This window comes from Trachemys scripta, chromosome 13 (assembly GCF_013100865.1).
Source record: "Trachemys scripta elegans isolate TJP31775 chromosome 13, CAS_Tse_1.0, whole genome shotgun sequence".
Classification (NCBI taxonomy): domain Eukaryota; kingdom Metazoa; phylum Chordata; order Testudines; family Emydidae; genus Trachemys; species Trachemys scripta.
The window spans coordinates 381597-396606 of record NC_048310.1 but is presented as its reverse complement, the minus strand read 5'-3'; the positions used below and the strand labels follow the sequence as shown (position 1 = coordinate 396606).

Below are 15010 nucleotides of genomic sequence, written 5' to 3'. Positions count from 1 at the left end.
GCCTGGTGTCCCGCGGGACTCCCTTCTCCCACCCTCCAGTCATTTCCCAACGAGGGGAGACCCGACAGCAGACCCCCCCCAGGACGGTCCCGGCCCCGGCCCCGGCTCCCCCCTCACATAGACTCGCTGCTGCAGGAAGCGGCCGCTCAGATTCTCCAGCAACCTCGCCTCGTCCAGCTCCTCCAGGGCAGCCAGGTCATCGGCCCCGCCGCAGGCCAGCAGCCCCCGCTCCCCGGGAGGCACCATCCCAGCAAGGCTTGGCTCCGAGCCCGACCCGGCACCGAGCAGCGGCAGCTGCAAGCGAGCTTCCGCCCAGGAGCCTTCGAGACTCGCCCCCACTCAGCGTGTCAATCGGCCCCTCCCCCTCTCCTCCCTTTCTGGCCCCCAGCCCCGCCCTGGGTCAGGCAGTTCCATCTCAGCCCCCACTCCCCCTGCGCGCGCCCTTCCGCCGGCCCGACAGCCAAGCTCGGCTGGACAACATGGTTTTCTCACCAAAAAGTCTCTAGGAGCTTACAGACTCCAGCTTGTATTTTCCACTCCGTGCATCCGGTGAAGTGGGTTCTAGCCCAGGAAAGCTTATGCTCAAATAAATGTGTTAGTCTCTAAGGTGTCACAAGAACTCCTCGTTTTTGTCTGAGGAGTGACTCCCAATCACCTGGCCACAGGGCAGTGAAGTCTGGGGTCCAGCTCTAACCACGACTTTCACATAATGGGGCTGAACCCCTAGAGTATCCCCACTACAGCCACTCTGCCCTCATAGGAGGGATCCCAGCACACGGCATAACCAGGGCAATTCCCTTTGTTCATAAAGATACAGAGAAGTTAAGCAACTCATGGTGCTACCTGAGCCAATGATCCCCAGACACAGCACCACCAGCAGAGCTGAGGTAAAACTAGTTTAAAAAAACTCTCTACCCTTGACAGATGGGTCACCATCTGCCTTGGAAGTATATTTTATATTTCTTCATGAGCCATCCTCACAGAGAAAGGATGGCTTTGTGTCTACACTCACACAAGGAAACACAAAATACCTTGTGCCAGAGTGCAAGAATGTTAATTTCTACATATGCAGGACATAAGCATAGAAGATTTGGGTTAGAAGAGACGCCAGGAGGTCATCTAGTCCAACCCCCTGCTCAAAGCAGGACCAATTTAGTTGGGGAGGCCAGGTCTTAGAAACCACTCCCTAGGTAACCCATTCCAGTGCTTCACCACCCTCCCAGTGAATTAGTGTTTCCTAATATCCAACCTAGACCTCCCCCACTGCAACTTGAGACCATTGCTCCTTGTTCTGTCATCTGCCACCACTGAGAACAGCCTAGCTCCATCCTCTTTGGAACCCCGCTTCAGGTAGTTGAAAGCAGCTATCAAATCCCCCCTCATTCTTCTCTTCTGGAGACTAAACAATCCCAGTTCCCTCAGCCTCTCCTCATAAGTCATGTGCCTCAGCCCTCTGACCATTTTCGTTGCCCTCCGCTGGACTCCCTCCAATTTGTCCACATCTTTTTTGTAGTGCGGGGCCCAAAACTGGACACAATACTCCAGATATGGCCTCACCAGTGCTGAATAGAGGGGAATAATCACTTCCCTCAATCTACTGGCAATGCTCCTACTAATGCAGCCCAATATGCCGTTAGACTCATATCCAGCTTCTCGTCCACTGTAACCCTTAGGTCCTTTTCTGCAGAACTGCTTCCTAGCCATTCGGTCCCTAGTCTGTAACAGTGAATGGGATTCTTCCATCCTAAGTGCAGGACTCTGCACTTGTCCTTGTTGAACCTTATCAGGTTTCTTTTCGCCCAATCCTCTAATTTGTCTAGGTCCCTCTGTATCCTGTCCCTACCCTCCAGCGTATCTACCACTCCTCCCAGTTTAATGTCATCTGCAAACTTGCAGGATGTGGAAAAAGCTAATGTACTCAATGCTTTTTTTGCCTCTGTCTTCACAAACAAGGTCAGCTCCCAGACTGCTGCACTGGGCAGCACAGTATGGGGAGGAGGTGACCAGCCCTCTGTGGAGAAGGAAGTGGTTCGGGACTATAAGGTATCAATGTGAGATTTCGAAAGATAGCTAAAGCACTCAACCCAAGGTTTAAGAATCTGAAGTGCCTTCCAAAGTCTGAGAGGGACGGGGTGTGGAGCATGCTTTCAAAGGTCTTAAAAGAGCAACACTCTGATGAGGAAACTACAGAACCCAAACCACCAAAAAAGAAAATCAACCTTCTGCTGATGGCATCTGACTCAGATAATGAAAATGAACATGCATTGGTCCGCACTGCTTTGGATTGTTATCAAGCAGAAGCTGTCATCAGTATGGACGCATGTCCCCTGGAATGGGGTTGAAGCATGAAGGGACATATGAATCTTTAGCGCATCTGGCACATAAATATCTTGTGATGCCGGCTACAACAGTGCCATGAGAATGCCTGTTCTCATTTTCAGGTGACATTGTAAACAAGAAGCAGGCAGCATTATCTCCTGCAAATGTGAACAAACTTGTTTGTCTGAGCGACTGGCTGAACAAGAAGTAGGACTGAGTGGACTTGCAGGTTCTAAAGCTTTACTTTGTTTTATTTTTGAATGCAGTTTTTTTTTGTACATAATTCTACTTTTTAAATTTAACTTTCATGATAAAGAGATTGCACTACAGTACTTGTATTAGATGAATTGAAAAATACTATTTATTTTGTTTTTTTTACAGTGCAAGTACTTGTCATAAAAAATAAATATAAAGGGAGCACTGCACACTTTGTATTCTGTGCTGTAATTGAAATCAATATATTTGAAAATGTAGAAAACATCCAAAAATATTTAAATAAATGGCATTCTATTCTTGTTTAACAGTGCGATTAATCACAATTTTTTTAATCACTTGACAGCCCTGATTTATTTATTTATTATTTGTGTTGGAGCACCTAGGAGAGCCCCAGTTATGGCCAGAGTCCTGTTGTTCTAGGCACTGTACAAACACAGAACACAAAGGCACAAAGAGCCTACAAGCAACAACAGACCAATACAGATGGACTGAGAGGACAGTACAAGGAAACAATGACACAATGTTAGTCAACATTGTGATAAGCTGTGGTATCAGCACACCAGCAGCCTAGCCTTTTTCAAGGTTTTTTTTAAATGTGCAGGAACTTCATGTGACCACTCATTTTGGATAGGCTTTTAACATATGAGAGAATTGAAGGGGGGAGGGATGATTTGTTTAATTTTCTTGAAGTTGGGGTTAAGACTGTTCTATACACTTTATGCCACTACAATTGTGCCCCACACTAAAGCGTTAGACTGCTTAATTATCAGTTTCTAAACCAATATAGTTAAAGCAGTACAAAAACTGTGTAGATAAGCTCATAGCTTTAAAAAATCTGGGGAGCACTCCCCTAGGGCAAAGGACTGAGACAGTGATGTTACAGTCACAATCACTTGCCTTTTCACCCGCTAGTCTTCCCCCTTGCTGGCTAAGCAGCAGTTCTGCAGAAAAGGACCTGGGGTTTACAGTGGATGAGAAGCTGGATATGAGTCGGCAGTGTGCCCTTGTTGCCAAGAAGGCTAACGGCATATTGGGCTGCATTAGTAGGAGCCTTGCCAGCAGATTGAGGGAAGTGATTATTCCCCTCTATTCAGCACTGGTGAGGCCATATCTGGAGTATTGTGTCCAGTTTTGGGCCCCGCACTACAAAAAGGATGTGGACAAATTGGAGGGAGTCCAGCGGAGGGCAACGAAAATGGTCAGGGGGCTGAGGCACATGACTTATGAGGAGAGGCTGAGGGAACTGGGCTTGTTTAGTCTGCAGAAAAGAAGAGTGAGGGGGAGATTTGATAGCTGCTTTCAACTACCTGAAGCGGGGTTCCAAAGAGGATGGAGCTAGGCTGTTCTCAGTGGTGGCAGATGACAGAACAAGGAGTAATGGTCTCAAGTTGCAGCGGGGGAGGTTTAAGTTGGATATTAGGAAAAACTTTTTCACTAGGAGGGCGGTGAAGCACTGGAATGGGTTACCTAGAGAGGTGGTGGAATCTCCTTCCTTGGAGGTTTTTAAGGCACGGCTTGACAAAGCCCTGGCTGGGATGAGCAACAGAGGGTCCTGTGGCACCTTTAAGACTAAGGGTATGTCTACACTACGGGATTAATCCGAATTTATATAATTCGACGTTGGGAAACAGATTGTATAAAGTCGAATGTATGCGGCCACACTAAGCACATTAATTCGGCGGTGTGCGTCCAAGTACAGGGGCTAGCGTCGATTTCTGGAGCGTTGCACTGTGGGTAGCTATCCCATAGCTATCCCATAGTTCCCGCAGTCTCCTGCGCCCATTGGAATTCTGGGTTGAGAGCCCAGTGCCTGATGGGACAAAAAACATTGTTGCAGGTGGTTCTGGGTACAGCCTCACCCCCTCCCTCCCTCCCTGCATGAAAGCAACGGACGGCAGACAACCATTTCGCGCCTTTTTTCCTGGGTGAACACTGCAGACTCCATACCACGGCAACCATGAAGCCCGCTCAGCTCAAGACAGCAGTCATGAACATTGTAAACACCTCGCGCGTTCTCGTGGAGTTTATGCTGAGCCAGGACCAGAAAAACGAGGCGAGGAGGCAGCGGCAGCGACAGCGCAGCGACAAGCCTGATGAGGACATGGACGTGGACACGGACACGGACACAGAATTCTGTGAAACCACGGGCCCCGGTGCTTTGGAGATCATGTTGTTAATGGGGCAGGTTCTATCCATGGAACGCCGATTCTGGGCAAGGGAAACAAGCACAGACTGATGGGACCGCATAGTGTTGCAGGTGTGGGATGATTCCCAGTGGCTGCGGAACTTTCGCATGCATAAGGGCACTTTCATGGAACTTTGTGACTTGCTGTCCCCTGCCCTGAAACGCCAGAATATCAAGATGAGAGCAGCCCTCACAGTTGAGAAGCGCGTGGCGATAGCCCTGTGGAAGCTTGCAATGCCAGACAGCTACCGGTCAGTCGGGAATCAATTTGGAGTGGGCAAATCTACTGTGGGGGCTGTTGTGATGCAAGTAGCCAAAGCAATCACTCAGGTGCTGCTACGAAAGGTAGTGACTCTGCGAAATGTGCAGGCCATAGTGGATGGCTTTGCTGCAATGGGATTCCCTAACTGTGGTGGGGCGATAGATGGAACCCATATCTCTATCTTGGCACCGGAGCACCAGGGTACCCAGTACATAAACTGCAAGGGGTACTTTTCAATGGTGCTGCAAGCACTGGTGGATCACAAGGGACGTTTCACCAACATCAACGTGGGCTGGCCGGGAAGGGTTCATGATGCTCGCGTCTTCAGGAACACTACTCTGTTTAAAGGGCTGCAGCAAGGGACTTACTTTCCGGACCAGAAAATAACCGTTGGGGATGTTGAAATGCCAATAGTTATTCTTGGGGACCCAGCCTACCCCTTAATGCCATGGCTCATGAAGCCATACACAGGCAGTCTGGACAGGAGTCAGGAGCTGTTCAACTACAGGCTGAGCAAGTGCAGAATGGTGGTAGAATGTGCATTTGGCCGTTTAAAAGGTCGCTGGCGTTCATTATTGACTCGCTCAGACCTCAGCCAAACCAATCTCCCCATTGTTATTTCTACTTGCTGCGTGCTCCGCAATCTCTGTGAAAGTAAGGGGGAGACCTTTATGGTGGGGTGGGAGGCTGAGGCAAATCGCCTGGCTGCTGATTACGCGCAGCCAGACACCAGGGCGATTAGAAGAGCACACCAGGAAGCGCTGTGCATCAGAGAAGCTTTGAAAACCAGTTTCATGACTGGCCAGGCTACAGTGTGAAATATCTGTTTGTTTCTCCTTCATGAAAACCCTCCCCCTTTATTGACTCATTTTCTGTAAGGAACCCACCCTCCCCCTTCCCCCAGCTTGCTTTCAAACCAAATAAAGTCACTATCATTTAAAAATCATTTAGTCTTTATTAATAGATTATAAAAAGAGGGAGGGAACCCGGGTTGGGTTTGGGAGGAGGATCGGTGGGAAGGAAAAGGCCACTAAAAAAAGGTTAAAAAAATGACAGCCTTTTGCTTGGGCTGTCCACTGGGGTGGAATGGGAAGGTGTACGGAGCCTCCCCCCCCCCCGCGTTCTTACACGTCTGGGTGAGGAGGATATGGAACAAGGGGAGGGGGGAGGGGGGTACAGGGGCTGTATCGGCACTCTGTTTTCCTGCAGCCGTTCCTGAAGCTCCACCAGACGCCGGAGCATGTCTGTTTGCTCACGCAGCAGCCCCAGCATTGCATCCTGCCTCCTCTGATCTTCCTGCCGCCACCTCTCATCTCGAGCGTCCCTCCTGTCCTCACGTTGGTCCCTCCTGTCCTCACGTTCACTGGCTTCTTTCCTATACTTTGAAACAGTGTCCTTCCACTCATTCAGATGAGCTCTGTCACTGCGGGTGGATTCCATAATTTCTGCAAACATCTCGTCTCGCGTCTTCTTTTTCCGACGCCTTATCTGTGATAGCCTTCGGGATGGAGGAGGGAGGCTTGAAGAATTTGCAGCTGCTGTAGGGAGGGGAAAAAAAGAGAGAATTTTTTAAAAAGATACATTTTGCAGAACAATGCTTATACTCTTTCACGGTGACCAACACTATTCACATTACATAGCACATGTGATTTCTGTGCAAGGTCGCATTTTGCCTCTTAATACTGAGTGCCTGTGGCTTTGCTGCTAGAGATCACAGGTCCGGGCAACAGAATTCGGCTTGCACGTGGCCATGGTAAGCCATTGTCTTTCGGCTTCTGCGCCCTCCTTTCCCACATACCAAGCAAAGCCCGTTGAGTGCTGCGGTTTTTCTGTTAACATTCAGCAGCAGCAGAAAACAAACTAACCCCCCCCCATCCAATTCTCTGGATGATCGCTTTATCCCTCCCCCACCGCGTGGCTGGTATCAGGGAAGATCCCTGCTAGCCAAACGCGAAAAGCTCAGGGCCAATTTCCCCCCTGCGCTTGGCTAACTGCAGGGAAGGATTTATTTTCAGCCACAGGCAAACAGCCCAGTAGGAACGGCCACTTCTGTCCCCTTAATTAAGTTCCCGTATCTCAACCAGGTTACCATGAGTGATATCACTCTCCTGAGGATTACACAGCAAGATAAAGAACGGATGTTGCTTGAATGCCAGCAAACACTGGGACCATACGCTGCCAGGCTTTGTCAGGCAATGATACCAGATTACTTGCTGCAAGCATGGCGTGGTCAAGTGTCCTACCATGGAGGACGGAATAAGGCTGCACTGCCCAGAAACCTTGTGGCAAGGCTTTTGGGGTACCTCCAGGAGAGCTTCATGGAGATGTCCCTGGAGGATTTCCGCTCCATCCCCAGACATGTTAACAAACTTTTCCAGTATCTGAACTGGCCGCGAATGCATCCCAAGTCCTCAGGGCAAAGTAATCATTAAAAACCGCTTGCTTTTAAAACAAGTTTTATATTTTAAAAGGTAAACTCACCTGAGGTCTCTTCCATGGGGTCATGGTCTTGGATACTGGCTTGGGAGGGTTGGGAGGGTACTTCAGTCAGGCTGAGAAAAAGATCCTGGCTGTTGGGGAGAACGGAGTGCTGTGTGCTCTCTGCAAGCTCATCCTCCTCCTCCTCTTCCCCATCCGCAGAATCCTCAGGTGTAGCTGATGAGACTATCCCCGACCCGGAATCCACGGTCACAGGTGGGGTAGTGGTGGCGGCCCCCCCTAGAATTGCATGCAGCTCGGCGTAGAAGCGGCATGTCCGCGGCTCTGACCCGGAGCGACCGTTTGCTTCCTTTGTTTTTTGATAGGCTTGTCTGAGCTCCTTGACTTTCACGCGGCACTGATCTGAGTCCCTATTGTGGCCTCTCTCCATCATGCCCTTGGAAATTTTTTCAAAAGTTTTGGCATTTCGTCTTTTAGAACGAAGTTCTGCTAGCACTGAATCCTCTCCCCATATAGCGATCAGATCCAGTACCTCCCGTACGGTCCATGCTGGAGCTCTTTTTCGATTATCGGCCTGCATGGTTACCTGTGCTGATGAGCTATCTGTGGTCACCTGTGCTCTCCACACTGGGCAAACAGGAAATGAAATTCAAATGTTCGCGGGGCTTTTCCTGTCTACCTGGCCAGTGCATCCGAGTTTAGATTGCTGTCCAGAGTGGTCACAATGATGCACTGTGGGATAGCTCCCGGAGGCCAATACCATCGAATTGCGGCCACACTATCCCTAATTTGAAATGTTAAAATCGATTTTGGCGCTACTCCGCTCGTCAGGGTGGAGTACAGAAATCGATTTAAAGAGCCTTTTATTTTGAATTAAATGGCGTCATTGTGTGGACGGGTGCAGGGTAAATTCCAATTAACGCTGATAAATCCGAATTAAAGTCGTAGTGTAGACCAGGCCTAACAGAAGTATTGTATCAGGGTTGGAAGGGACCTCAAGAGGTCATCTAGTCCAACCCCCTGCTCAAAGCAGGACCAATCCCCAACTAAATCATCCCAGCCAGGGCTTTGTCAAGACGGGCCTTAAAACCTATGAATGAATGCCGGCTAGAAAGTTCCATGCAAATACCTATTCTCACTTTCTGTTGACATCGTAAATAAGAAGAGGGCAGCATTATATCCTGTAAATGTAAACAAACTTGTTTGTCTTAGCGTTTGGGTTGTAGGACTGACTGGAGTTGTAAGCACTTAAGTTTTACATTGTTTTGTTTTTGAGTAATTATGTAACAAAAAAAAGTCTACTTTTGTAAATTGCACTTTCACCACACAGAGATTGCACTACAGTACTTGTATGAGGTGAATTGAAAAATACTATTTCTTTTGTTTCTTTTACAGTGCAAGTACTTGTAATCAATAATAATATACACTGATTTCAATTACAACACCGAATACAATATATATGAAAATGTAGAAAAACATCCAAAATATTTAATACATTTCAATTGGTATTCTATTGTTTAACAGTGCGATTAAACACTGCGATTAATTGACACCCCTATAAATAATACCACTCTCTTCCCTCCTGTGGGCGCATTTATGCCAGTATGGAAGTGCTTACACCTGTATAGCTATAGCTTATCCTAAACTAATTGTTTCAATTGTACTTTCCAGGAGGCACCATCCATTGTCCTCTTGGGCCGGCTGCTGCTTTCCTTTCTTCTCTTTCCCTCAGACTCATTTTTAACATCTTTCACTTTATTCTTTCATCTTGACGCTGACCTCTCTCTCTCTCTCTCGCCTGAACGATTTCTTAGATATTGCACTTCTTCCCCCCGCGACTCTCTCAGACCTCCTTTCCCGCCCTCGGCTTCCTAACCACCCCATCCCCCTACTGCTCCCCTCCGTCCGAGCCTGCCCTTTCCCCGCCTCTGCGCCTCCCAGGCGGATGGGTCCTTCCTAGCCTTTCTGTGGGACGGCGGGGCAGAGAGAACAAACCCTGCAAGTGACAAACCACGGGGACTGCCCAGTCCCCTCACCGCAAAACGGGTCCTCAGACCCGCCCCAAGGCCTCCCCTTGCCTCAGACCCGCCCCAAGGTGTCCCCTTGCCTCAGACCGGCCCCAAGGTCTCCCCTCGCCTCAGACCGGCCCCCGCCCGCGCCTCCCCTCGCCTCAGACCCCGTCCCCGTTATCTCCGCCCTCCGCTCCCTTTGCCGCCTGTCCCTCTCTGGCCTGGCCCCCCAAGTCTCCCCAGGCCCGGCGTTCCCGAGCCCAAGCCGAGCTCGAGCTGGGAAGCGCCAAACAGCCCGACCTGGCCGCGAGCCGGCTGGGCGGGGCGCTGCGCTGTCCCCGCGCAGGCCAGGGGCGGCAGGGAGGAGGGGCTCTGCCCGCCGTGGCCACGCCCCCCGGGCTCGCGCGGCAGCTGCCGTTTGAATGCGGGGCGGGGCGGGGCGGCTCTGGCCGGGACTCGTGTTACTGGCTGAGGCCCAGCGAGCGCAGGTAAGGGGGCGCCGGGGGTCCCCAGGGGTCGGCTTCACTCCCTCGGAGCCGCGCCCTCCTGAGGGCCCGAGGGTGATGTAATCTGTGCCGTGGTCCCGTCCGTGTGGGAGAGCCGGTGGGGGCCCAGGGTAGGGGCGCTCCCCGCTGTACGGGGGCAGGGAGCAGCAGGGCCGTGTGCTGTCCCGTTGTACGGGGGGGACACGTCTGTGCTCCCCCCATTCTGTGTGTGGGTGTCGGGGGAGGGAGCCAGAGTCATGCGCTGTCCTGTGGGGTGGGGGACAGAGGCTTTGTTCTGATGTATTGTGTGTGTGTGTGTGGAGGGGCAGGCGGACCATGTGCTCTGCTGTTGTACTTTGTTGTGGGGGGAGAGGGAGAGCTGTGTTGGGGGGAGGACTGGGAGTAATGACTGTAGGCGTTTATCCACAGTCACAATCATTGGGTCACAGTGGGAAGGATTGACTCTGTGGTCCAGTCCTCCTACTCCAATTGCTCTTTCATTATGTATCCACAATGGAACAGCTTCAGCTGGAGAGATGGAGGGAGCCCCACATCAGAGTATCCCATAGGACAGTGGTCAGAGGATTCTCCTGAGAGGGAGATGCCCTATTCAAATCTTTTATCCCTTTCTGGTAGCTGGGGCTCCCATATCTCAGGTGAGTGCTCTAACCACTAGGCAAAAAGTTATATGGGAACTACCACCACGTCCTACTCCTGGATTTGAAAGGGACCCACCTGATATCCTTGTGGATCTGCGCCCTAATCACTACTTGTGCCTCCCAGCATGCTGTAAGAGTCCAATATCAAGATGACAAAAAACATGGTTAAATGGAGTATGGCTCTACTATTTCAGAGAAATGTCCACATTTATCTTACTGCATGCAGATGGAAAGGATTGCCCTTCGCTACAGCTGCTACCTGCACATGCAGCATCAGCCAGAGGTCTCTACAGCCTTCTAAATTATGAGTATTATTCACAGATGGCAGCCATATTCCCTCAATCAGAGATCTTGATATCATTCTTACTATTTATTACACTTGCTTCCCGTACCCTCATCCCTTCCCTGCATCAGCAGTATTGAGGGAGACCCTGTGGGGCTTGTGTGGAGGATAGGTACTGCACCCCTATACATTTCTGTTCTATATCCATCCCAACTTTTCATCCTTTCTCCCTAACATCCCAAACTTCCATCTCTGTAACATCTCATATTCCTCTCTAAGGTGTCATCTTTCTCCCTCATATCCCTCTCTCTGCCTCTTCATTTTCAACTTAGAATCATAGAATATCAGGGTTGGAAGGGACCTCAGGAGGTCATCTAGTCCAACCCCCTGCTCAAAGCAGGACCTACCCCAACTAAATCATCCCAGCTAGGGCTTTGTCAAGCCTGACCTTAAAAACCTCTAAGGAAGGAGATTCCACCACCTCCCTAGGTAACCCATTCGAGTGCTTCACCACCCTCCTAGTGAATTTTTTTTCCTAATATCCAACCTAAACCTCCCTCACTGCAACTTGAGACCATTACTCCTTGTTCTGTCATCTGGTACCACTGAGAACATTCTAGAGCCATCCTCTTTGGAACCCCCTTTCAGGTAGTTGAAAGCAGCTATCAAATCCCCCCTCATTCTTCTCTTCTGCAGACTAAACAATCCCAGTTTCCCTCAGCCTCTCCTCATAAGTCATATGCTCCAGCCCCCTAATCATTTTTGTTGCCCTCCGCTGGACTCTTTCCAATTTTTCCACATCCTTCTTGTAGCGTGGGCCCCAAAACTGGACACAGTACTCCAGATGAGGCCTCACCAATGTCGAATAGAGGGGAAAGATCACGCCCCTCGATCTGCTGGCAATGCCCCACTTATACAGCCCAAAATGCCGTTAGCCTTCTTGGCAACAAGGGCACACTGTTGACTCATATCCAGTTTTTCGTCTACTGTAACCTCTAGGTCCTTTTCTGCGGAACTGCTGCCTAGCCATTTGGTCCCTAGTCTGTAGCAGTGCATGGAATTATTCCATCCTAAGTGCAGGACTCTGCACTTGTCCTTGTTGAACCTCAAGAGGTTTCTTTTCTCCCAATCCTCTAATTTGTCTAGGTCCCTCTGTATCCTATCCCTACCCTCCAGTGTATCTACCACTTGTCCCAGTTAGGTGTCATCTGCAAACCTCCTAAGAGTGTAATCCACGCCATCCTCCAGATCATTAATGAAGATATTGAACAAAACTGGCCCCAGGACTGACTTTTGGGGCACTCCGCTTGATACCAACTGCCAACTAGACATGGAGCCATTGATCACTACCTGTTGAGCCCGACGATCTAGCCAGCTTTTTATCCACCTTATAGTCCATTCATCCAATCCATTCATCCAATCCATTCTTCTTTAACTTGTTGGCAAGAATACTGTGGGAGACCGTATCAAAAGCTTTGCTAAAGTCAAGGAATAACACGTCCACTGCTTTCCCCTCATCCACGGACCCAGTTATCTCCTCATAGAAGGCAATTAGGTTAGTCAGGCATGACTTGCCCTTGGTGAATCCATGCTGACTATTCCTGATCACTTATAGATTCATAGATTCTAGGACTGGAAGGGACCTCGAGAGGTCATCGAGTCCAGTCCCCTGCCCTCATGGCAGGACCAAATACTGTCTAGACCATCCCTGATTGACATTTATCAAACCTTCTCTTAAATATCTCCAGACATGGAGATTCCACAACCTCCCTAGGCAATTTATTCCAGTGCTTAACGACCCTGACAGTTAGGAACTTTTAGGAACTTTCCTCCTAACTGCTTTAGAATTGATTCCTTGAGGACCTGCTCCATGATTTTTCCAGGGACTGAGGTGAGGCTGACTGGCCTGTAGTTCCCCGGATCCTCCTTCTTCCCTTTTTTAAAGATGGGCACTACATTAGCCTTTTTCCAGTCATCTGGGACCTCCCCCGATCACCATGAGTTTTCAAAGATAATGGCCAATGGCTCTGCAATCACATCCGCCAACTCCTTTAGCACCCTCGGATACAGCGCATCTGGCCCCATGGATTAGTGCTCATCCAGCTTTTCTAAATAGTCCCGAACCACTTCTTTCTCCACAGAGGGCTGGTCACCTTCTCCCTTTGCTGTGCTGCCCAGTGCAGTAGTCTGGAAGCTGACCTTGTTTGTGAAGACAGAGGCAAAAAAAGCATTGAGTACATTAGTTTTTTCCACATCCTCTGTCACTAGGTTACCTCCCCCGTTCAGTAAAGGGCCCACACTTTCCTTGACTTTCTTTTTGTTGCTAACATATCTGAAGAAACCCTTCTTGTTACTCTTAACATCTCTTGCTAGCTGCAACTCCAAGTGTGATATGGCCTTCCTGATTTCACTCCTGCATGCTGGAGCAATATTTTTATACTCCTCCCTGGTCATTTGTCCAATCTTCCACTTCTTGTAAGTTTCTTTTTTGTGTTTAATATCAGCAAGGATTTCTCTGTTAAGCCAAACTGGTCGCCTGCCATATTTACTATTCTTTCTACACATCGGGATGGTTTGCTCATGCAACCTCAATAAGGATTCTTTAAAATACAGCCAACTCTCCTGAACTCCTTTCCCCCTCATGTTATTCTCCCAGCGGATCCCGCCCATCAGTTCCCTGAGGGAGTCAGTCTGCTTTTCTGAAGTCCAGGGTCCATATACTGCTGCTCTCCTTTCTTCCTTGTGTCAGGATCCTGAACTTGACCATTTCATGGTCACTGCCTCCCAGGTTCCCATCCACTTTTGCTTCCCCCTACTAATTCTTCCCGGTTTGTGAGCAGCAGGTCAAGAAGAGCTCTGCCCCTAGTTAGTTCCTCCAGCACTTGCACCAGGAAATTGCCCCCCCTACATTTTCCAAAAAATTCCTGGATTGTCTGTGCACCGCTGTATTGCCATCACATTGAATCTACTTCCCCATGTTATGGGTATGTCTACGCTACGGGATTAATCCGAATTTACAGAATTCGAATTTTGGAAACATTGTATAAAGTCAAATGTATGTGGCCACACTAAGCACATTAATTCGGCGGTGTGCGTCCATGTACCGGGGCTAGCGTTGATTTCCGGAGTGTTGCACTCTGGGTAGCTATCCCATAGCTATCCCATAGTTCCTGCAGTCTCCTCCGCCCATTGGAATTCTGGATTGAGATCCCAATGCCTGATGGGGCTAAAAACATTGTCGCGGGTGGTTCTGGGTACATCCCGCCCCCCCTCCAGGGAAGCAACGGCAGACAACCGTTTCGCGCCTTTTTCCTGGGTGAACAGTGCAGACGCCATACCATGGCAAGCATGGAGCCCGCTCAGCTCAAGACAGCAGTCATGAACATTGTAAACACCTTGCGTGTTATCGTGCAGTTTATGCTGAATCAGAACCTGCAAAACCAGGCTATGGCAGCTCGGCGGCGAGAGTGATGAGGACATGGACATGGAATTCCATCAAACCGCGGGCCCCGGTGCTTTGGAGATCATGCTGTTAATGGGGCAGGTTATAGCCGTGGAACGCCGATTCTGGGCCCGGGAAACAAGCACAGACTGGTGGGACCGCATAGTGTTGCAGGTGTGGGAAGATTCCCAGTGGCTGCGAAACTTTCGCGTGCGTAAGGGCACTTTCATGGAACTTCGTGACTTGCTTTCCCCTGCCCTGAAGCGCCAGAATACCAAGATGAGAGCAGCCCTCACAGTTGAGAAGCGAGTGGCGATAGCCCTGTGGAAGCCTGCAACGCCAGACAGCTACTGGTCAGTTGGGAATCAGTTTGGAGTGGGCAAATCTACTGTGGGGGCTGCTGTGATGCAAGTAGCCAAAGCAATCACTGAGCTGCAGCTACGAAAGGTAGTGATTCTGGGAAATGTGCAGGTCATAGTGGATGTCTTTGCTGCAATGGGATTCCCTAACTGTGGTGGGGCGATAGATGGAACCCATATCCCTATCTTGGCACTGGAGCATCAGGGTACCCAGTACATAAACCGCAAGGGGTACTTTTCAATGGTGCTGCAAGCACTTGTGGATCACAAGGGACATTTCACCAACATCAACGTGGGCTGGCCGGGAAGGGTTCATGATGCTCGCGTCTTCAGGAACACTACTCTGTTTAAA

General features: G+C 49.7%; 2 protein-coding genes across 3 annotated transcripts in view; one reads left to right on the top strand and one right to left on the bottom strand.

The window, feature by feature from the left end:
• Nucleotides 1-326, bottom strand: part of LOC117886627 (myosin-IIIb-like) — a 115119-nt gene extending 114793 nt beyond the window's left edge. Inside the window, exon 1 of the mRNA XM_034788617.1 lies at nucleotides 118-326. The gene's annotated coding sequence lies outside the window, so the exon portion shown is untranslated. The remainder of the gene's footprint in view (nucleotides 1-117) is intronic.
• A 9516-nt stretch (nucleotides 327-9842) lies between these two features.
• ARHGEF39 (Rho guanine nucleotide exchange factor 39) overlaps nucleotides 9843-15010 on the top strand; it is a 72941-nt gene continuing 67773 nt past the window's right edge. For both annotated transcript variants that reach the window (XM_034788224.1, XM_034788223.1), the window contains exon 1: nucleotides 9843-9918. In XM_034788224.1, the coding sequence (XP_034644115.1) occupies nucleotides 9853-9918 (66 nt within the window). In that variant the 5' untranslated portion in view covers nucleotides 9843-9852. The remainder of the gene's footprint in view (nucleotides 9919-15010) is intronic.